The sequence below is a fragment of the Coloeus monedula genome, assembly GCF_965178545.1.
Source record: "Coloeus monedula genome assembly, chromosome: 1".
Lineage (NCBI taxonomy): Eukaryota > Metazoa > Chordata > Aves > Passeriformes > Corvidae > Coloeus > Coloeus monedula.
This window is the reverse complement of record NC_138781.1, coordinates 97,211,922-97,230,619: the sequence shown is the minus strand read 5'-3', so window position 1 is coordinate 97,230,619 and position 18,698 is coordinate 97,211,922. Positions and strand designations below refer to the sequence as shown.

The following is an 18,698-nucleotide window of genomic DNA, read 5'->3' as shown; positions in this document are numbered from 1 at the left end:
TTAGTTTAATTATATGTGTTGAGTCAATTCTTTGCCTTATTGTGGGAAAGAAACAAACTATTTCTGCACAGATTGGAACAGCTCATTTGAAACCTAGCAAGAAGAAATGTACTCCAATGCAATTTAGTTAGTTCTGTAATCCTGGGAGAGGAAGAGCTGTTCTGTATTTTGAAGAATAAAATGAAATATAGTCGCATAAAAAGCCCTTCCTGAAAATGCCTGTTCAAAAATGTATTTGACAGTACATAAATACTTTGAAACAATATAGACCAAACTTACCACTGAGGTAGCTAAATTATCATCCTGTTGTCCAAAAAAGAGGTCAAACTTGATATTCCCCAAGTTTATCTTCCTGTTATCTACCTGAAACAAAAGATAAGTAGGCGACACATTGTTTCAGGATTCAAACATGTAAGTGAGGAAATTCAAAATTTCCTGTAGCAACTATGAATTTACCTTCTTTAAGGGAAAAAAAAAAGAATTTTTGGTAGAAATATTGTACCTGTGTAGTGCTTTCAACAAAAACAGAATAACAGTTCTGACAGGTGGGAGAGACAGGTGTTGAAGTGTTTATGTATTCAAGAGTGTTGGAAATGTAGGAAAAGCATTTGAGTTGTATTGTATGCTGGTGGCATCTGAATGAAAAAACAGGAGAATGTGGATATATTTGGTGTAAATTTGGAGAGGTTTGATAGCAGGGCTTCAGGGTAAGCTATGTGTAGGGAGATCAGACACTACCCACTGCCACATACAGCTAGGTCACAGAGTTAGAAGTTAAGTGCAAAAATATATTTATCTATGTGTAATAAGGAGTAAAATCATAGCTAAGCTGATAGTCAGACAACACACTCATGAATAATACAATAATGGGCATTTCTCCTGAAAATTATGTTTTTTAAATAAACAAGAATGTGTATTGCAATGTTTGTTTATATAAATTTTAAAGTATTTGTTTTACAGTTTACTCAAGCATTATCTTTTGGCTGTGCACACGTGAAAACTAGGCTAAACTGCATGCTTAGATTTAGGGGACTTGCAGTGTAGATTTATCCCAATCAAGAAACAGAGATATGAATTTAACAGTTTTTCTTTTTTCAGAGTGCACTTTGAATAACATACAAATGGTAAATAAACGCTATGTCAGGGTTGTGCGGTTCAGGATTTGAAACATATTGAAACATCAATATTATTTTCATATTATAAATTGAATTTTTAAAATTTCCTGTGGTGGTATGTTGGATCTTAACAAAATGCATAATACGGTTAATATAAAATTCTAATTAAATATCTAAATTCTCGTTTTTCTTACAATTGAGCACACACACAAAAAAATGTCTTTCCAAGTTGTGATAGTTTGAAATTTTTCAGTTTAAGAAATAGTGCAACAAATAAAATCTCAGTCTTCATGTCTGATGACTTCACAAACTATATATTCTACAATTTTAGCTTGTTTCATCTTTTACCAGTCTCACCTACGTTTGCTACTTCCTGACAGTTCCCTTTTAAATACCTCTCAGTATTTGTTTCAGACCTTAAGGTGCAGCAATGTTGTAGTTACTGTGCAAACCTCCTTACAAAAGGGTTTTTTCTTTCCAGGCAGTAATCAGTAATCACATACTGTCTTTCTGAAATTACTCAGGTGTGGATTTCATGCTTGAATAATTCAGGTGGTTGGGTTTGCTATCATTCAGTCTTAAACCTTTCATAGCAGTGGTATGTAATCACCTTTTAATCTTGATTTCGTTGTAGGGCTTTTGATCCAAGGAAATGGATGGGTTTTCCATTTGCTTGCAAGTGCCGTTGTGCAGAACACACGAACAGTCTCGAAGTGGGGAGCGGTGCTGTCGAGCAGCCCGAGCTGCACCGCTGTGCCAGCGAGTGCAGTAGCATGGGCTTTATTATAGCAAGCTCTAAACATAAAAGGAAGCCCACCAGTAAATCACACTCTGATTTTTTTTTTTTTTTTTTCCAAAGGTTCTTAATCATTCCCAAGTTTTCGTGAGGGAAAAGCAGTGCTGCTTTCGGAGGGGAAACTATGCACTAATAGAAAATAGCGCACATGCCTCCGTGCCTGGGATACAGTTGCTGAGCAGAGTTCAAGGCTGTGCTTTTCTGACTTTTGTGTGCAGGCTCAGTTCAGCTCGGTTGTAGGGTTGCGTTAACGCAGCCTTTTGCATTTACTTAAAAAGAGCAAGCTCTCCATTGAGCTCCGCTAGAACATCGAGACTCTCGGCATTGTGTAGGAGAATGACACCAAGGGAAAGGAATTTCCCTTCTCTCAGAGATCAGCGCTGCAGGAGCATTACAGGGGCAGCTTTATAGCTCTGCCGTCACTGCGCACAATGGAGAGGGCTCTGTCTGTCGGCTGAACAAAGGGCCCATTGTGACCAGCTGGCTGAAGAATCTCTTCAGTCACCGTGACTCCATCACAGAAAATTTGGCTTACAAGAAAATATTGAGCACAAAGTGCGAAACAAGATGCCTGCGTCAGAATGAGTGATAGGGGGAAAGAACTGGCCAAGCTGACACAGCAGCTCTTTTTCTATTGTATTGTTACACACACCCCATGTGTCATCTGATGGAGTGGTTTATTGCCTTTGGTTTCATAAGGGATTCAGGACAAAAACCAGAACCTAGAGTTTGCTGTGAGGTCAGACCATGAAAACCAGGCCCGTCCAAAAGTACGTAGCAGCAGGCATCTCACTGGTGTCCAGTTCCCACTGACAGCCACCCACTCGCAAAGCTGCTGCACAGGCACGCACTTTTCACGAGTGCGGTGAGCACCACTGCGCTTTTAGGCTGCTACCCTTAAATCAGCGTCTTCTCAAAGGCATGATTTCAATTTTCACTTCTCAGAGTGTCTCTGGCTCTGACCCTTGTGCTTTGTCTGTGTCACAATGTAACTATCACTTATTTTGTGACTAAGGCAGTGCACACCAGCTGGATTCAGGTCAATGACAACACGAACAACCTGAGCATTTTAGTAGGGCCTGTGTAACAGGTTGTGCTGGGCTACTGTCTCATAAGCTGGTACTGGTTGTAAACAGTAGCTGGCAAATACAAAAATACTGGTTTTATATTCTGGCTGTGGTTCAAGAAGCTGCTCCTTCTAATGCTGGCCTTTGTGGTGTGCATTTCTGTATAATGCCTCTGCTAGATCCTGACCCTGTTTTAACATTAAACAAATACAGACATGTGGGCAGTGTTTACAGCCCCGCATTTTGCTGGCATGAGGAGATTCAGTTCTCACCAAGCATGACTATTTCTGAAATGTCATGGGGAAATATGAATTCACTTTATTAAATGCACACTTATGAACTGCATTGGTTTGTGTTTTTATTCTAAATTATTTTGATTTTGTTATCTGTAAAATATTCTGCATTTAAGGCAGTATGAGAATGTAGATTGTCTGATTTGACTGCTGACTATAGGAAATAATCCAAAGCATATTGAAATCAAACTGTGAGTGAAATCACCAATACACGTGTCCTCCATTGGTTTGAAATCTCATTGCTGTGTGTAGTTCTTCTTTCCTTCAAAAAGAGCCGTGAACTGGTCATCCTCAGCTCTGGCTGACAGTGCCTGCAGGATGCTGTGTTAGGCAATAGCAACTCCAGTTACAGGGCACCGCATCTTTACCTGAGTTCTGAAGTATCTGAAGTAGCAGCATCTGGTACTTCTGTAATATTTTTCTTTTTCTTGAAGAAAACAGGGAGACGGAGATATTGTGCAAGATATAATGGTCTTGCTACATAATTTAGTGTAAAATTTTCTCCAAGTAATTCTGAAACAAAAAAAAGGGGGTGAGGGAGGAGCAGGAACAGCTGGGTAGTTATCTGAAGTTAGTTTTAATTGAGACAACTTTGCTTATTTGAAAGGAAAAAAAAAGTCATTTTCAGGAAAGCATTGAAGAAATAATGAAAGCTTTCTTTCACTGGTGATGAGCAATCTCAGAAATGCCACAAAACAGAGGGAGAAGTAAATCATGTTATGTTCTCTTAATCAGAAGCTGCTATTCTTCCACAAATCCTCACTGTAAGCCAATCTTGGTGGTGTTAAATGTAAAATTTCTATTTGTGCAAGTTAGAAACGTTTCAGGGCTAAGAGTTTTTCTGTTTGTTGTTTGTATGGCAAGAAAATGTTACATCATCACTTGTTAGGATTCTTCAGTTTCTTGTGGTTGAAAAGTACTTATTTCACCAAAATAGTTGTAATTAATTTTTATTTTGACTGCTTTAATTGTGAAACTCTAAAGCTCATGGCATTGTGGTTTCTCTTTCCTACTACTTTATTCTTCCAGCATTACATGCTGCTGCCCTTTCTGGCCACGTCAGCACAGTGAAACTGCTGCTGGAGCATAAAGCACAGGTAGATGCTCTGGATGTCATGAAACACACCCCACTTTTCCGAGCCTGCGAGATGGGACACAAGGAGGTGATTCAAACACTCATTAAAGGTCAGCTCTTAGGGCTTCACAAACCTGTTCAGAGTTCTGGTGCTGCTTCCTATAAGAATGGGAAATAAACAGCTGAGCAAGAGGTGGAGTAGGAAGTTGCTTCCCCTAAAGCATGTTTTGTCTGCAAGCTCCCCTTGTGAAATAGTGAATCTAAAATATTATTACTGTTGTGCAAAATGGCTAGAAGTGTTAAATACAAAACTTTCAAAACTGGGATTATTCTTTTCACAGGTCATTTCTGCTTAAGCCTTTGCAAGTACATTCTAGACTCTCAAACTAACTCTTCCCCCAGCAAGTCTTTTCTTTCTTTTGTTTTTGTTTGGTTTTTTTTCCTCCAGTAAATAAGACCAAATGAAGCTTTATTCACTTTTGTGAAGAACCATTTTTAGGGTTCTTTGAAGACTTTTTAAGTGAATCTTTTTTTTTAATGTACATAGCTATCAAAAGTCCTACATCATTAATATTTTCCTCTGGTTGTTTTGTAAAAGCAGTATTTTGTTTGTAGACAGAAACAGGATTTAACAAAATTCACAGTGTTAGATAATTGTAAAATATCTGCTGAAGGGTAAGAAGTACAGTGAAATAATAGTGGCATCTTAGATGCAAAATTCTGTCATTTTAGCTGCCCAGAAACAACTCTCTTCTACTTGAGACATTACCCCACTTATGGAAAGATGAAGTATCCAGGCTAAATTTTGCAAGTTTTCCATCAACCAGCCTTTCTTACTGAAAAGTGTTCTTGCCTCCATGATCTGCTGGGTATATTTTAACCTCCTGTTAAGCTCTTCCTCCCACTCCCTGTGCCATTTAGCTTTTGTAGATGCAAAAAGCTTGGCTATCAAAATCTGAGTTATGTTTAATTAAATATTTTATAATATAGAGAGTCACTGTTGCTGGTTGGTTCAAGTTCTTGCATTTGTGGAGTTTTGCTTTTGTACAGAATTCTTATATCTTGCAAGAACATAGAGAGAAATTAATTATCTGCATAAAAGAGTCTTGGCATGCTTGAATTTTAAAAAATGAGCTTATTTTATAAGTTATTCTTACATTGTGAATATTTTCTCTTGCCTGCTTTAGAGATGTAAAAAGAAATTTAATCTGTAATCTAATTTCTGGAAGTTATTTTGTTGTTAAGAAAGAAAGTTCTACTAAAAATTCATAGACCTGAAACAAATAAAATAGGTTTTTCATGGGCATTTGATAAGTCTAGATATTCTAAAGCAACTTAGAGGGTAATCAGAAGATTGTAAAAAAGTTAGATGCCTAACCATTCATTCCCAATTAATTTTAAGTTTTAGGATTTGAGTAACAAAATTGAAGTTGCTTTCCAAAATACTTCACTGAATTGTCAGTTTACCAAATAAGTTCTATTTGAAAATAAAATTACTATTTTCTTAGCATTCAACAGTATTTTCTTTTTCTGCCCAAAAATGTATTTGTCATTACAGGAGGAGCAAGAGTAGATTTGGTTGACCAAGACGGCCATTCACCCCTTCACTGGGCAGCCCTGGGAGGAAATGCTGACGTGTGCCAAATCCTGATAGAAAATAAAATCAACCCTAATGTGCAAGATTATGCAGGTAGAACACCTCTGCAGTGTGCTGCTTATGGAGGTTACATTAACTGCATGGTAGTGTTGCTGGAAAACAATGCAGATCCAAATATACAGGATAAAGAGGTATGTTGTTGTACTTCACTGAGGTATTTAATTAACTTGAGAATAACCATAAATCAAAACATTCTTCTTTTCTTCAAGGTCATTATCTTTTCCAGGACATAGAAGCATCTTTGCTGCTGTTTGTCACAAAAGGAAATGCATCCTGACATCATTTTGCCTGTGCCTTCACTTCTAAGATCTCGAAAGAAAAGTAGTATTTTAATATGCAGCAGGAATCAAAGATTCCTATTTTTCCAGACCACTTTTGATTTTTCTTTATCAAAGTGGGAACGTATGAGGAGTCATATTAATCATCTGATTTCTTAATTTCTATAATTCATTATTAACAGCTGACATGGGAATGTGATTTTGTAGTCTGTAGTGTGTTCCTCCAGCACAGAAATAGAGCAAGTAAGAAAATAAGATACTGCAAGTGAGATTGCACAGTAACTGCTTCAGTTACCTTCCCACATTAAGTACCCACATATGTATCACTCTTCCAGGTAAAAAAAAAAAAAAAGAAGAACCCCACAGATTGGTTTATGTGTTCTTTTGTGTCATTATTCACGCAGTAATTGAAATTAGGAGCCAGAATAATTGTGCAACCTATAACAGATTTCTTTGTTACATGATATAATTTCTCAGAAGTCAGTAGAACCTCATCAGTCAAAAGAGCTTCACCCAATTCATTGAAATTTTCTGTAGCTATTCGTTGCAGGGCATAGATAATTCCAGGTAATGGAGACCTGGTTTTCATTATGGGTTCTACAGAGCATGCTGTACATCTTTTGCAATGAAAGAAACTGTTAGTCTTCTAATTCTGCTTTTCAGCTGTTTTAGGTGGAAAAACACTAGTGTTGAAATCTTGTTAAAAAAAAAAAGAATTCATTTTTAAGTGTTGTGTTCTTCTTATTTTAAAAAGGAAGTTTATTTAGAAGAACCAGTTTGTTCTTCTTGTCCAGAAAAGCATTGAATTACAGCATGATTTATGACTTTTATTGTGGCGTGGTAGAGTTTGGGGGTAATGCTTATTTTTGTTCTGTTCTATTGTTTTACAGGGCAGAACTGCCCTGCACTGGCTCTGTAACAATGGCTACCTTGATGCTATAAAGTTGCTGCTCGGCTTTGATGCTTTCCCCAATCACATGGAGAACAGTGAGGAGAGGTATTGCTTGTCTGAAGGTGTTACTTTGTAATTGAGCCAAGGCACTACCTTCGATTTAAATGTTAAATGTTCAGATGCTGCAAGAGAATCGTCATCTTGTATCTCAAAGGAGTGCTGTAATCTTGGGCTTCAGCGTAAGCAGCTTTTCTAGTGTGAAAGTTCTATTTCTTAACTAAGACCTTGCAACTTCAACTGTTTATACTTCTGAACCTTGAACTTATGGAGTATTTACTCACACTAGTCTTATTTGAAATATTAAAGATCTTTCTCATTTATATGGAGTTGATAGCAGATGTGTATGGACAAAGGATGAAAAGCCAATTCTGCTGCTGTTGGAATAGACTGGAACTTTTATATTTGATACAAATACAGCAAGAAGAAAGAAAGTGGGAGAAATGTACCATTATGTTTTAAAATGGTGATTACACAGAACCTGGTGGCTACCTGTATTCTAAAGGCCTAGTTTTAAAAAAAAGTCTCCTATAATCATAAAGATACAGCACATTTGCATCTATTTTCTTTGTCTTTCATTGACATATAAATAATGGTTTTTTAAAAGTGATTTGGGTTGTGGAGTTTGAATTAGTCACCTGAACATGAAGATAATTACTATTAGCAGAAATTTATAATGCCTCTTTTTAAAGTAGATGACCTTCTCATAATTATAAGATTATGAACAGCATGCCATATAAATTTGAATATTTCAACATTTAAAATAACTTAAGGGGTTTGCCACCCCACATTTCAGTGCTAAATTTGAGACTTGCATACTTAACCCCCATCATTTCTCTTTTGTTCTCTACTCTAAACCACTCAGATCTCTCTTCCTTTCTGTTCTTATTTTTTCTTGAGAAACACAAATGAAAGTATAACTAGTTCCTAATTAAGTAGTGTCAAGGCTCTCTTTAGTAATTTTTGATAGAAAATTGAATAAACAGTTTTAATTAAATTGCTTTTAATGAGTGAGATTAAAAGCCTCTATTTTGCCAGAAAGGAGACTGCTGTTACCTTTACTTTGTAGAAATGTACTAATGATGCTCAAATGTGAAGAAAATACCTTCACTGTGGTTTACCACAACCATTCAGATAGTATGTATTTTTGTTTCCCTCTGGCATTAATATATGTTCTGATGTATAAATCTAGATTACTCAAAATATAACTAGAAGTATTCCAAATGTCTGTTGATAAGCACTACTGCATGTGCAGAACAAAAGAGATCCCCAGATTTCTAGGTGGATCAGTCTTTAAATATAATTCTCCTAAAATATATATATATAAATTGCACAGTTGCATCTAAAAAATATCTACAAATCTTGTTTTATTGTTAATAGATTGGAAGTTTGGAAAGTGGAAAATCAAGTTAAGTGTTGTAAGAGAGAGGAAAAATAACCTTATGGATTTGGTTCATCTGTAATTGAATTGGTTTTTAATCAGTAACAATTTCCCTACATAGTGACTTTTTTCAAATATTCCTATAGGAAAAGGCTTCCCTTCTTTACTTTCTTAGTGTAATAAAAGATACCAGTTAAAAATTCAAACATTGTGGTTATAACTAAAAGATTAGTGAAAAGATAGAGCTGAGATTGCATCTAGGATTTTAAGCTGCCTACTTGTTTGCCAAGTATGTGATCAAGTGCTAGTCTGGAGGGTGCTGGGTTTGTTGTTCCTTCCAAATTCATTTTGTAATCCAACTTAATGTCCTGAGTGCATCAAGCTGCTGCTTGACCACCTTCATGTTAAATTACCTATAACAGCTGATGGCTGATGTCTTCATGTGTTTCCCTGTGAAGCCAGCTTGATTTAAAAGCTATCTGCTTTAGAAAGAACCAAGGGAAAGAAAAGTTACATTAAGCTTTAAACTGACAGAACAGAGGAGTGTATGTAAGTGTCCAGTCATACAAACCCCTCTTCAGATTTGATTTCAGGGATTTTTTTACTTTCAAAGGTAGCTCTGATGGAGTTAGAGAATCCACATTTAAAAATATGGATCTTCATGACTGGGACCTGCAATAGAACACATTGTCTTGGTAGCTACACGGTATAGCATAAAGTTTACTTTAGTATCCTTTGTGTCTTTAAAATATTCAAAATTAGGAATACTTTAAAAATGTTTAATTACGTTCCTGCTGAAGTTCCCATTTCTGGGTTATCGAAAGTCTGTATCTCTTTAAATGCTATCAGCAGCACACCTTGACATCCAAATTTTCATGTTATGTCATTGCCTTTATTCCTGCAGACACCTCAGTTCAGATTCTGTTTACCCTTCCATCAAACCATCGCTGTGTGGCAGGTCCAATTGTGCTTTCTGTCTGTTTTTCTTTGCTTACCAGCACTGCATCCCCACAAGTTACCATCAACAAGAGCCCTAATTTTCAGCATCACATGCATTGACATTTGTTATTGGATAGTCTGATGTGATATGGTCTTGATTATGGTTTGTGACTGATAATTTTCAGCCCCTAAATGTCTTTGCCTAAAGTTTCAGTGTCAGTGTGGGAGAGATGTAAATTTTGCTCCCATGCTGACAGTGGGAAATTTGGGAATTATTTTGAAAAAGGCTTAGGTGTCTTTGACACCATTAAAACCCAAAGCAATTTAATATTTTGAACACCTGTGTCCATTTGAAAACAGACTTAAGTCTTCCTAGTACCTTAAAAAACGATATTATCGTTTTAGATCGCTACTGATCTAATCCTGCTGCTTGGTCAGTCATACCATCCTCAGTCAATGTTATAGAAGCTAAGCCAGATTTTACAGTAGGTCTCTAGAACTTATATGGAAATAACACAAAAATATTTTAACTTACTTTTTCTTTCTATTTCTATATGAAAATCTCAGTAACACCTTTTAAAGACTGCCTGCCTGCCACAGTTAATGCTGTGGATGGGGCTTTGGGACATTCTGGCCAAACACCTCGTGTAGTCTGGTCCCCCTCTCCCCCACCTTCCATATTAGGAGGCTAAAATAAGCTTTAAACATAACCACAGTGTGTAGAATGAATAAGGTAGGAAAATAATGCTTAAAAAGATGAGGAAAACTACTTAAACCGTGTTTAATCTGTCTCCATACTAGAAGTTGCCTTATTATGGAAAGAGGGTTAAGTAAATGCACATTATAGCTAGAGTTCTAGATCAGTAATAGTTGTTGTGGTTTTGTTTTGCTTTTGTTTTTTTTAGATACACTCCACTTGATTATGCCTTGCTTGGTGAACACCACGAAGTGATTCAGTTCATGTTAGAACACGGGGCTCTGTCTATAGCTGCCATTCAGGATATTGCTGCTTTCAAAATTCAGGCTGTCTACAAAGGATACAAAGTTAGAAAGGCTTTTCAGGAGAGGAAGAATCTTTTAATGAAACATGAACAGCTGAGAAAAGATGCTGCTGCCAAGTAAGTCTGAGACTTGAAATCTACTCCAGCAAATAGATATTTGTTGTTAGTTTGTATTTATCAGTGTGTGATTTTATCTGTTGCTCATCAGGTTTTGTTCCTCTTTGTGAAATTCATGAAACTGAAGGAAGCATATAACTTCCATATAACTATAGACAGATGGAAGTTATTTTCCATATAATCCCAGTTTAAATAACTAACTTTATATAATATAAAATAACAAGGCAAAATACCAAAGGCTGAGAAAATAGCATGTTAGCATCCATGGATCCTTGTCTGATATTCTGTATGATGATAAAATGGCTTGGGAAACATTTATCACTTGAAGGTGATGGAAATAATTATTGACCTGTCAAGTCTTGATATCAGTTTTGAAAAGAAATTAATAAGTAGCTGAGGAAAAAAGCCAAAAACAAATCAGGGAAAGCCTAATGTTTCTCTAGCAGCCTGAACTCCTGGATTGTATTTGCGACTTCATTTTGGGCACTATCATTCTCTGCACTTATATTTTCTGGTCTTGAATTAGAGAGTTCCTATGAATTGGTTATATTGCATTACTGATAACTAACATATGCAATTCAAATAGTTATCAGCAAGATGTCTAAGTTCTGGCTGAATTTCAACCCAATTTAAATGTGGTAGTGGTAGCACAGTGGTGAAACTCTAAAATCAAAAGGTACATAAATGATTATCAAAATGCTTTGCTTGCTTGGGGTTTATCCTCAAGATTCTTAGTATGAAATTAGCACCTGGTTTCTCTTGAAGAAATCTGATTCTGAAGTGAAAAAACATAACAGTCTGAAAAGATTTCTGCACGATTTGGTAGAATTATTTTGATAAAGAGAGATCATATGAAAAAAACACACAACATAATGATTGAACCTAGAGGTGTTGGTGTTGCACCTGTGTATCACAGACAAATTCAGCTGCACTACACTCTGTATCAAATTTGGTTGTTTGATGTTCTGCATAACTAGCCAGTTGGACCTTCACTGGGTTTGAGTGCTGCTACTGTATAACGCTTGTTATTCCCCAGGAGGAACCAAAGCTAGAAATATCAGATAACTCATCTCTTACTCACATCTTTACATCCTGAAGTTGTAACCTGTAGCTCTCCTACTGTTTACCTCTTCTGCTGAAGTCAGTATAAGTCAAAACCATGCACGGAGAAGCTGCCTTTGAAAATATTTCTTTTTAATGTGGAGAGCTCTGCTTACTGCTGTGTGGTCACACATGACTTTACCAAATGAGATAGTTTTATCCTTTGTGATGACAGTCATTTTTAGAAGAATCTCTGATCCACCATGTAGAAGATTAAATGGAAAAGAATTGCCTCATGGAAATTTGGAGATATTTTTGTAATAGTTTTCCTTTGTGAGTTTCTGATGTAGTTTCTGAAACTTACTTAGCTGTTGTTGATTTGTTTTAAAACAATAGAAACAAAGTCTGTGTACCAAATACCATAAAAAGAGAATTACAGTACAATTGGAGTGTACAAGCAAATCAGGTTGTCACATAACAAATTTTATTTAATTGCAGTTTTATGATCTGTAATAAACTGAAGGGGACATTATGTTGTCATCATTCTGCGTACCCATCTGTGCATTCCACAGCTAAAATTGGCCAGGGTGTTGCTGCAAAGAAAAAACTATTATCCTTACTGATGTTTAAAAATCTGGTCTCCAGATAAAGCTAGACATTACGTGGGGATCCAGAATGATGGTGAATTCCTAGATCAAACACTCCCCCCTCTCCAAATATTTCAGTGTAGGTATTTAAAACTTGCTTTGTAATATGTTATTTTAGAGAGTCTCATTAAGATAAATCACTCCTATGAGTCTGCATTTAGTTAGTCTTTTTTTTTTTTTTTTTTTTACCCTAAGAAAAAGTCAGCCAGCATCTTATACCTGTATTATTTTCTGGTAAAATTACATTCACTGTATTTAAAGCCTATGAAATATTTCTATACAAACATCTTCTCCCATGTTCTGTGCTATATAAAAAAAAAAATTGTAATTTATAAAATGAAGTTTGATGAAGGCCAAAACAACATGCACACTAATATGTCACTGAGCAAAGAGACACACCAGCAGACCAATTTGGGTAAGCAGGGAGTCATTGACAAAGCTCAAATGTAAAAATGCAGTTTACAGGAGGCAGAAGCTGGGACAGACTGCAAAGGCAGAGTGTAAAAGCATGGCTTGGGAGTGTAGGGATGGTGTCAGAAACACCAAAACTCAAATGGAGTTGAGATTTTAAAGGTGACTTTGTGCTTCTATATTAATAAAAGCAGTAATACATTAGTAAAAAGCTGAGCAAGGGATATGTGGGCCTGTTGCTGAATGGTGCATTTAGTGACAACAGACACAGGTGTGGCAGGAGTACTCAATGCCTTCTCACCCTCAGTCTTCCAAAAGAAGGTCTCCCAGGCCTCTTTGCTAAGAGAATTGGTTCAAGGAGGAGAACTGCCAGCTGTGAATGAGGATTAAGTCAGGGATGGCTTGAGAGAACTCAGGTGAGACAAGTCCATGGGACCAGACTGGCAGCATCCAAGGGTACAGAAAGAACTGGCACCATTAAACGGCCACTTTCCAATGTCTTTGAAAGGTCACATAGACTAGGGAAGGTCTCCTGTGGTGAGAGGAAAGAAAATGTTGCACCCAGCTTCAAAAAGGGCTAAAAAAATAATCTGGGGAACTGTAGTCTGGTTGGTGTCCCTGGTCTCTGGGAAACTTATAACAGACAGAAGTTGAAACAAGAGATTTTGTCTGGAAATAAAGAGAAATTCTTTCACCCTTGCGACAATCAAGCAGTAGAACAGCCCAAAGAGGTTGTATTGTCTCTGTCCATAAAAGTTCTCAAGGTGGATAAAAAGCTGAGCCACCCAATTGGACCCTGTTTTGAGCATCATGTTAGCCTCCATGACTTCCTGAGATTCCAGTCCTGAAATCCTTCCAGACTTCAAAAAGAGGGTTTTGGTTTACTTCCTGCAAAACCAGGTATTTAAGAAAATAATATCTAAGGGTTTAAAACATATTCAGGGAAACCTAATGTCCAATATATTGAATTTTGAAAGGGCTGCAGAACTCGTTCCTCATTTGTTCACCTTCCCTTTCAATTTCTCAGAATGAGTTCCTGAATCCATACTTTTGTTTTTCATTTTAGCCAGTTGGAGGAAACTGCTTGAGAATGAGGATGTGAAAGGGAAATGGATGAAAGTGAGTAAGTAGCTCCTGATATTTAGGAAGAGAAGAACAGAAAGAAAATAAGCACTTCAATTAAACAGCCTTCAGTAGATTTAGAAAAATGTTCTCATGCCAAGAGAGTACAAGTAGATTATGAGGTTTTTCAAAAGACTGGTGGTTAGCCCTGCATGCTGAGAAAAGATAGGAGAGTGTGGCCACAGAGAAAATAATGAGCTCTTCAGCAACCTGAAAAGGGAAAGCACATATTGGAAATTTGATGTAATTACTAAAATTGACTGTAATAAGAACATACAGTGATAAAGCTAAACAAGCTGAGGTGCTAAATAAGAAGAACTGGCAAAGGTAGTGGGGTAGGTATCACAATAAACCATTGTAAACATACTCATTGTAAAAGGAAGAGTAAAGAAACAGTTGGTCCATGAGAGATGCTAAGTAGACTGAACTGTTCTGTGGGGTTTTTTTTCACTTCAGAAGACATTACATCCAACCAACTCAAATTTCTTTTGTGTCTGAATAACAAGTTTTGTGGCCATGGAGTAACAGTAGCTGTCATTCAGACTTGCCTAAAGTCTCCATACTTCCTCATGGGAAATTTCTCATTTCTCACCTTTAAACTGGAATGTATATTGATGAGAATTTCACATAAATCCATCATGAATGTGTATTTTCATTTAAAAAGTAAATTTAAATTTGAAAATAGCACCAAAATGCAGAAGATTGTAAGCACATTGAAGACTAAGTTAGAAATCTGAATGGTGGTAAAATACATATGAGAAATGACTGAGGAAAAAATAGGTAGTTAGGTAAGAACTAATGGACTGCTCTACATATTTGGGAAGACCAGTCAACATAGGAATACTGGAGAGAAATTAACTGTTGTCTTAACATTTTTATTAAGGACTATCAGTTTAAAAGATTATTGTAGATCAGAAGCTGAACATGTCATGAGTCAGTGGTGTCATTCTTCTGAAAATAATCATCATGCTAGGCTGTGTAGCAGGAGATGCTGTTTATACAACATGAAATACAACTCCTCTTAGTCCAGGTGAAGCTCTACCTGTAGTAGGATTATGCCTGGAGATCTCTTTTCAGTTGTGATTTTTTAAGTAAGTTTTTTTTCTGCAAGGTTAACTTTAAAAACACTCTCCTTTAAAATATCCTTCAGTGACTAGATAAAAAACTTAAGTTTCTATTCTTAACAGAATAGAAAAGGTTGAATTCATTTTAGCAGAATCCAAAATTCAAAGCATCTCTGTCTCTTCCCAAATGTGTGTGTGAGGCTGAAACTGTTCCTTTCCATCTGCTAAAGGCTCAGTTTTCAGTCTTTCACTTTTGCAACAAAGTACAAGTTTATGACCATTCAGGACAAAATTGTGTTGCATTTACAATGGAAAGTGTTGGCCTGCCAGCTCTGTTACCACTCTTGAGCTGTAGCTGTCTAACTTGAGAGCCCAAATTTGGATCCTGTTGAGTCACCAGAACCTCCTAAGAATGACGGAGAGCCCTGAAGTTAGAATCTTGTCTGCTTCCTTCACTTGTTCATGAAACTTAGCCTCTCAAATTGCACAGCAGTAAAACTTGGAAATCTTAATTTCAAAGAGATCCTTCACTTGTAATACAGGCTGAATTTCTGATTAAATAAAGCAAAACACAAGGTTCTTATGTGTTCAGGAGTCTATTATTCAACTAAGCTGTACTGTGATCATTATGATGATACTTTATGAATAGGGAGCTTTGAAATCCCTTCCCTTTATTCTTTCATCAGTTTAATCTGAAAAAGTAGTACACAGATAAGACCTTTAAAGAAAAAAAACCTTTTTTCTTCTTGGTTTCCAGTCCTGTGTCATTTCAATAACTTTACAATTGGTATGTTGCTGAAGTTATTGTTTTGGTTTGATCTGCTCATCAGAGGAGTGCAGGTCACTCTGGCTCGATTGTGTATCACACAGCCCATCTCACACTTCCTTTTCTAATACTCTGAATAGAGGGTATTGGTACTAGGCTGCTTATTCTTGTGGAGAATGGAAAATTACTATTCTGTGAATAGCAAGATCTGATTTATCAGCTCAAATGGCACAGTAATGGCAGTGAGATCCATACTGTACACAGTCCCAACATCCCTGCATAGTCCGGTTGTGGAATGCCAATATTAATTGAAACTAGCCACTTTTTTTCATGCCAGAGGGAATACCGAATCCCAGGCTGCTAGGAGTGTATTTTTTTAGATCAATTAGCAGCTTTTCAGGTGCAAAGTTCAATCAGCTTCTTCTGCAGAGCATAGTTGATAAGATAGCACTGACAGATAAAGTTAGGGCTTCTCGCTGGCAGCTCGCGCTGCAGTGACACGCGCTGGCAGTGACACCACTCACAGGAACTGGGGCTGGCGTGCTGCATAACTCACCTGTCACACGCCGTGCTGGGAGGTGATGTGGCAACAGTCTGCAGACTTGTGTTGGAGCACTGGAAGCAAGTTAAAATACCAGGCAGCTACATGATACGGCATTTACCGCCTGTCCGTCCAACAGGAGAGGTGTCACTTTGGCCAACAACCAGGGCTTAATTTACAAAAAACAAATTCAGTGGGAGGTAGGTACGTAACGTTTGCTGTGTGCTCTTGGGTTTATTCTGCTTGGTAGGAACAAGAATTTAAAAGATAAAGTGCAGTGATAGCCCACTGTATTTCAAAATAGGCTGCAAAATTTTATTCAATGGATGCACCTTTCCTAAGTTTGTCCAAAATTCTCTTTTATGGCTACACTGTTAAGAGATGCGTGACTTATTTCATTTTGGAAGTCCAAATGTCACCATTGTAATGGCATACTATGTGCACACAAGTTTCTAATTCACATCTCATATTTTCAGTATTTGTCATTTATATGACATGTAATGTATATGCAAAATTTATTATCTACCAATGACAAATACATAGCAGCAAGTTAGTACCATTATCTAGTTCAAAGCTGGTTTATTATTGTCTGTACTAACTATGGCACATTTAAGTATGAAAAAATAATTTTCAAAGGTACTGTGTTTTTTGTTAGTTTTTTTGCTTTTCAAATACAGTGCATTGCATTACTACTTACATGAAAACATTGCTCTTTACTAATTACAAACATAATTATAAGTGTCATGATTCTTTTAAAAATCCTAATTTTAATTTTTGTATATTTACAGACCCCCCTAAATTTAGTTGTTTTCAATAAATGAGTGTTTTAAGATCAGTTAAAACAACTGCAAACTGAATGGGCAGCTGGCTGACAAGGACTTAACCTTCATCAGGCTGTAGCTGCAAGTCAGTTTTTGTTTTGGATCAAGCCAAGACATTTCAGTGCAATGTGTGTCTTTTTCTCATGAAAAAGATGTCAAGTCAAGGTTTTGTTGTGGCAGCATCAGATTTTTAGAGAGGAGTGTGTTCAAGTTAGATATATGCTCCCAAGATTTAATCTTTGGAACTCTTATGGTATGGACTATAATTGCAGGAAACGTGAAGAAGAAACTAAGAGGAAAGAAGCCAAGCTGCAGAAAGGGATGCAGAAGATGGAACAAAACAAGTTTTGGGTACAACAGAATCCCGCAAATCGGGAGAAGGCCACCAGTGTCCCACAGCTACCCAACAAAGCAGCTGACACACAGAGCATGAGGATTCTGTCCCTCAATGCTTCACAGATCCAACCAGGGAGAAACAGCAGAGGTTCACCTAAAGCTGGTCACAACAAAGGGGCCCCAAAGGAGAGCTGCCTGTCAGCAGAGCCTCAGAGTGAAGGTCATAAGATCAGGCAAGGTTTGTGATCTTTTTTAATTGCGCTGTTTATCCGCTTTGTCCAATTCTTGGGGGTTTTTTTATATAGGACCCATTTTGTCTTGCTGTGATTTCATAATCTTTCATCACTTGAGCAATTTGTGCAGCAGGGTAGAGTTAGATACACATTCTTTTACTCTGTGTGAAGTAGTGAAAAACACCAGTATAGTGTCTTATGGAGTCTATAAAAATACATAGAATATATGAAAACAGGCTGTGGGCAATGTTCTATTAGTTGCACTCTTTGGAGAAAATAAGATTAAAGATATTTGACATATCTGTGGTGCACATGAAGAATGTTAATGGAGAAATGGTATCTCTTGTTTTTAAACGAGATTTATCCTCTAGCTCAATCCAAACTGTCAGTGTTTGAAAGAATGCTATGCCTTTTTTAGGTATGCATTCCCTTTTTGTTACTGAAGTGATGCCAGGAAAGTTGATGCAACCAGGATCAAATCATGAAGTTGTATAGTCAGTTCTCATTAGGTGTTTTAATCAATCTTCTTTATTGGACTTCATTGGTCGTTTTATTGGAATTAAATATAAATTTAGACCCTTTGGGCTATGAAAACTATGATTCAGTTGTTGGGTGTTTTCTGATCTGGTTATCCAGTCAAAAGGGTATCCTGTAAAGTATTGTTTCACCAGGTTCTGGATGATCCAGATGATTTTCTGGAATTCCAGTATATCAAAGATCTCTTTATTTTCTTTTCCCCCTGATACCTACCCTGTAACATTCTGTCTGATACATTTCATCCTGTCTGGTCTATTTTCTCACTCTCTTGTTAATTTTCAAGCAGAATGGAAGGTGGATGGAAGATGGGGAATTTTCAGTTTTGCACTGCAGTCTGGCTTTCGAGTCACCCTCACCAGAGTGTTTAGAAGCAGTGATCACACAGCAGCAAGGGAGAAATAGGAAGGACTTCATAGTTTCATTCAGGATGTCAAGGGAAGTACTGAGAAGCCAAGTGCTTTGGGTTTCCTGGGTCAGTGGGTTATCCTGTGCCAGGATACAGGGTGGATAG

The 18,698-nt window shown here is 37.0% G+C and overlaps 1 protein-coding gene across 3 annotated transcripts in view; it reads left to right on the top strand.

The window, feature by feature from the left end:
- The window catches only part of INVS (inversin), an 85,425-nt gene that overhangs the window by 57,332 nt on the left and 9,395 nt on the right, over window positions 1-18,698 (top strand). For all 3 annotated transcript variants that reach the window (XM_082298088.1, XM_082298090.1, XM_082298089.1), the window contains 5 exons: window positions 4,301-4,456; window positions 5,905-6,134; window positions 7,172-7,278; window positions 10,456-10,668; window positions 17,354-17,655. In XM_082298088.1, the coding sequence (XP_082154214.1) occupies window positions 4,301-4,456; window positions 5,905-6,134; window positions 7,172-7,278; window positions 10,456-10,668; window positions 17,354-17,655 (1,008 nt within the window). The remainder of the gene's footprint in view (window positions 1-4,300; window positions 4,457-5,904; window positions 6,135-7,171; window positions 7,279-10,455; window positions 10,669-17,353; window positions 17,656-18,698) is intronic.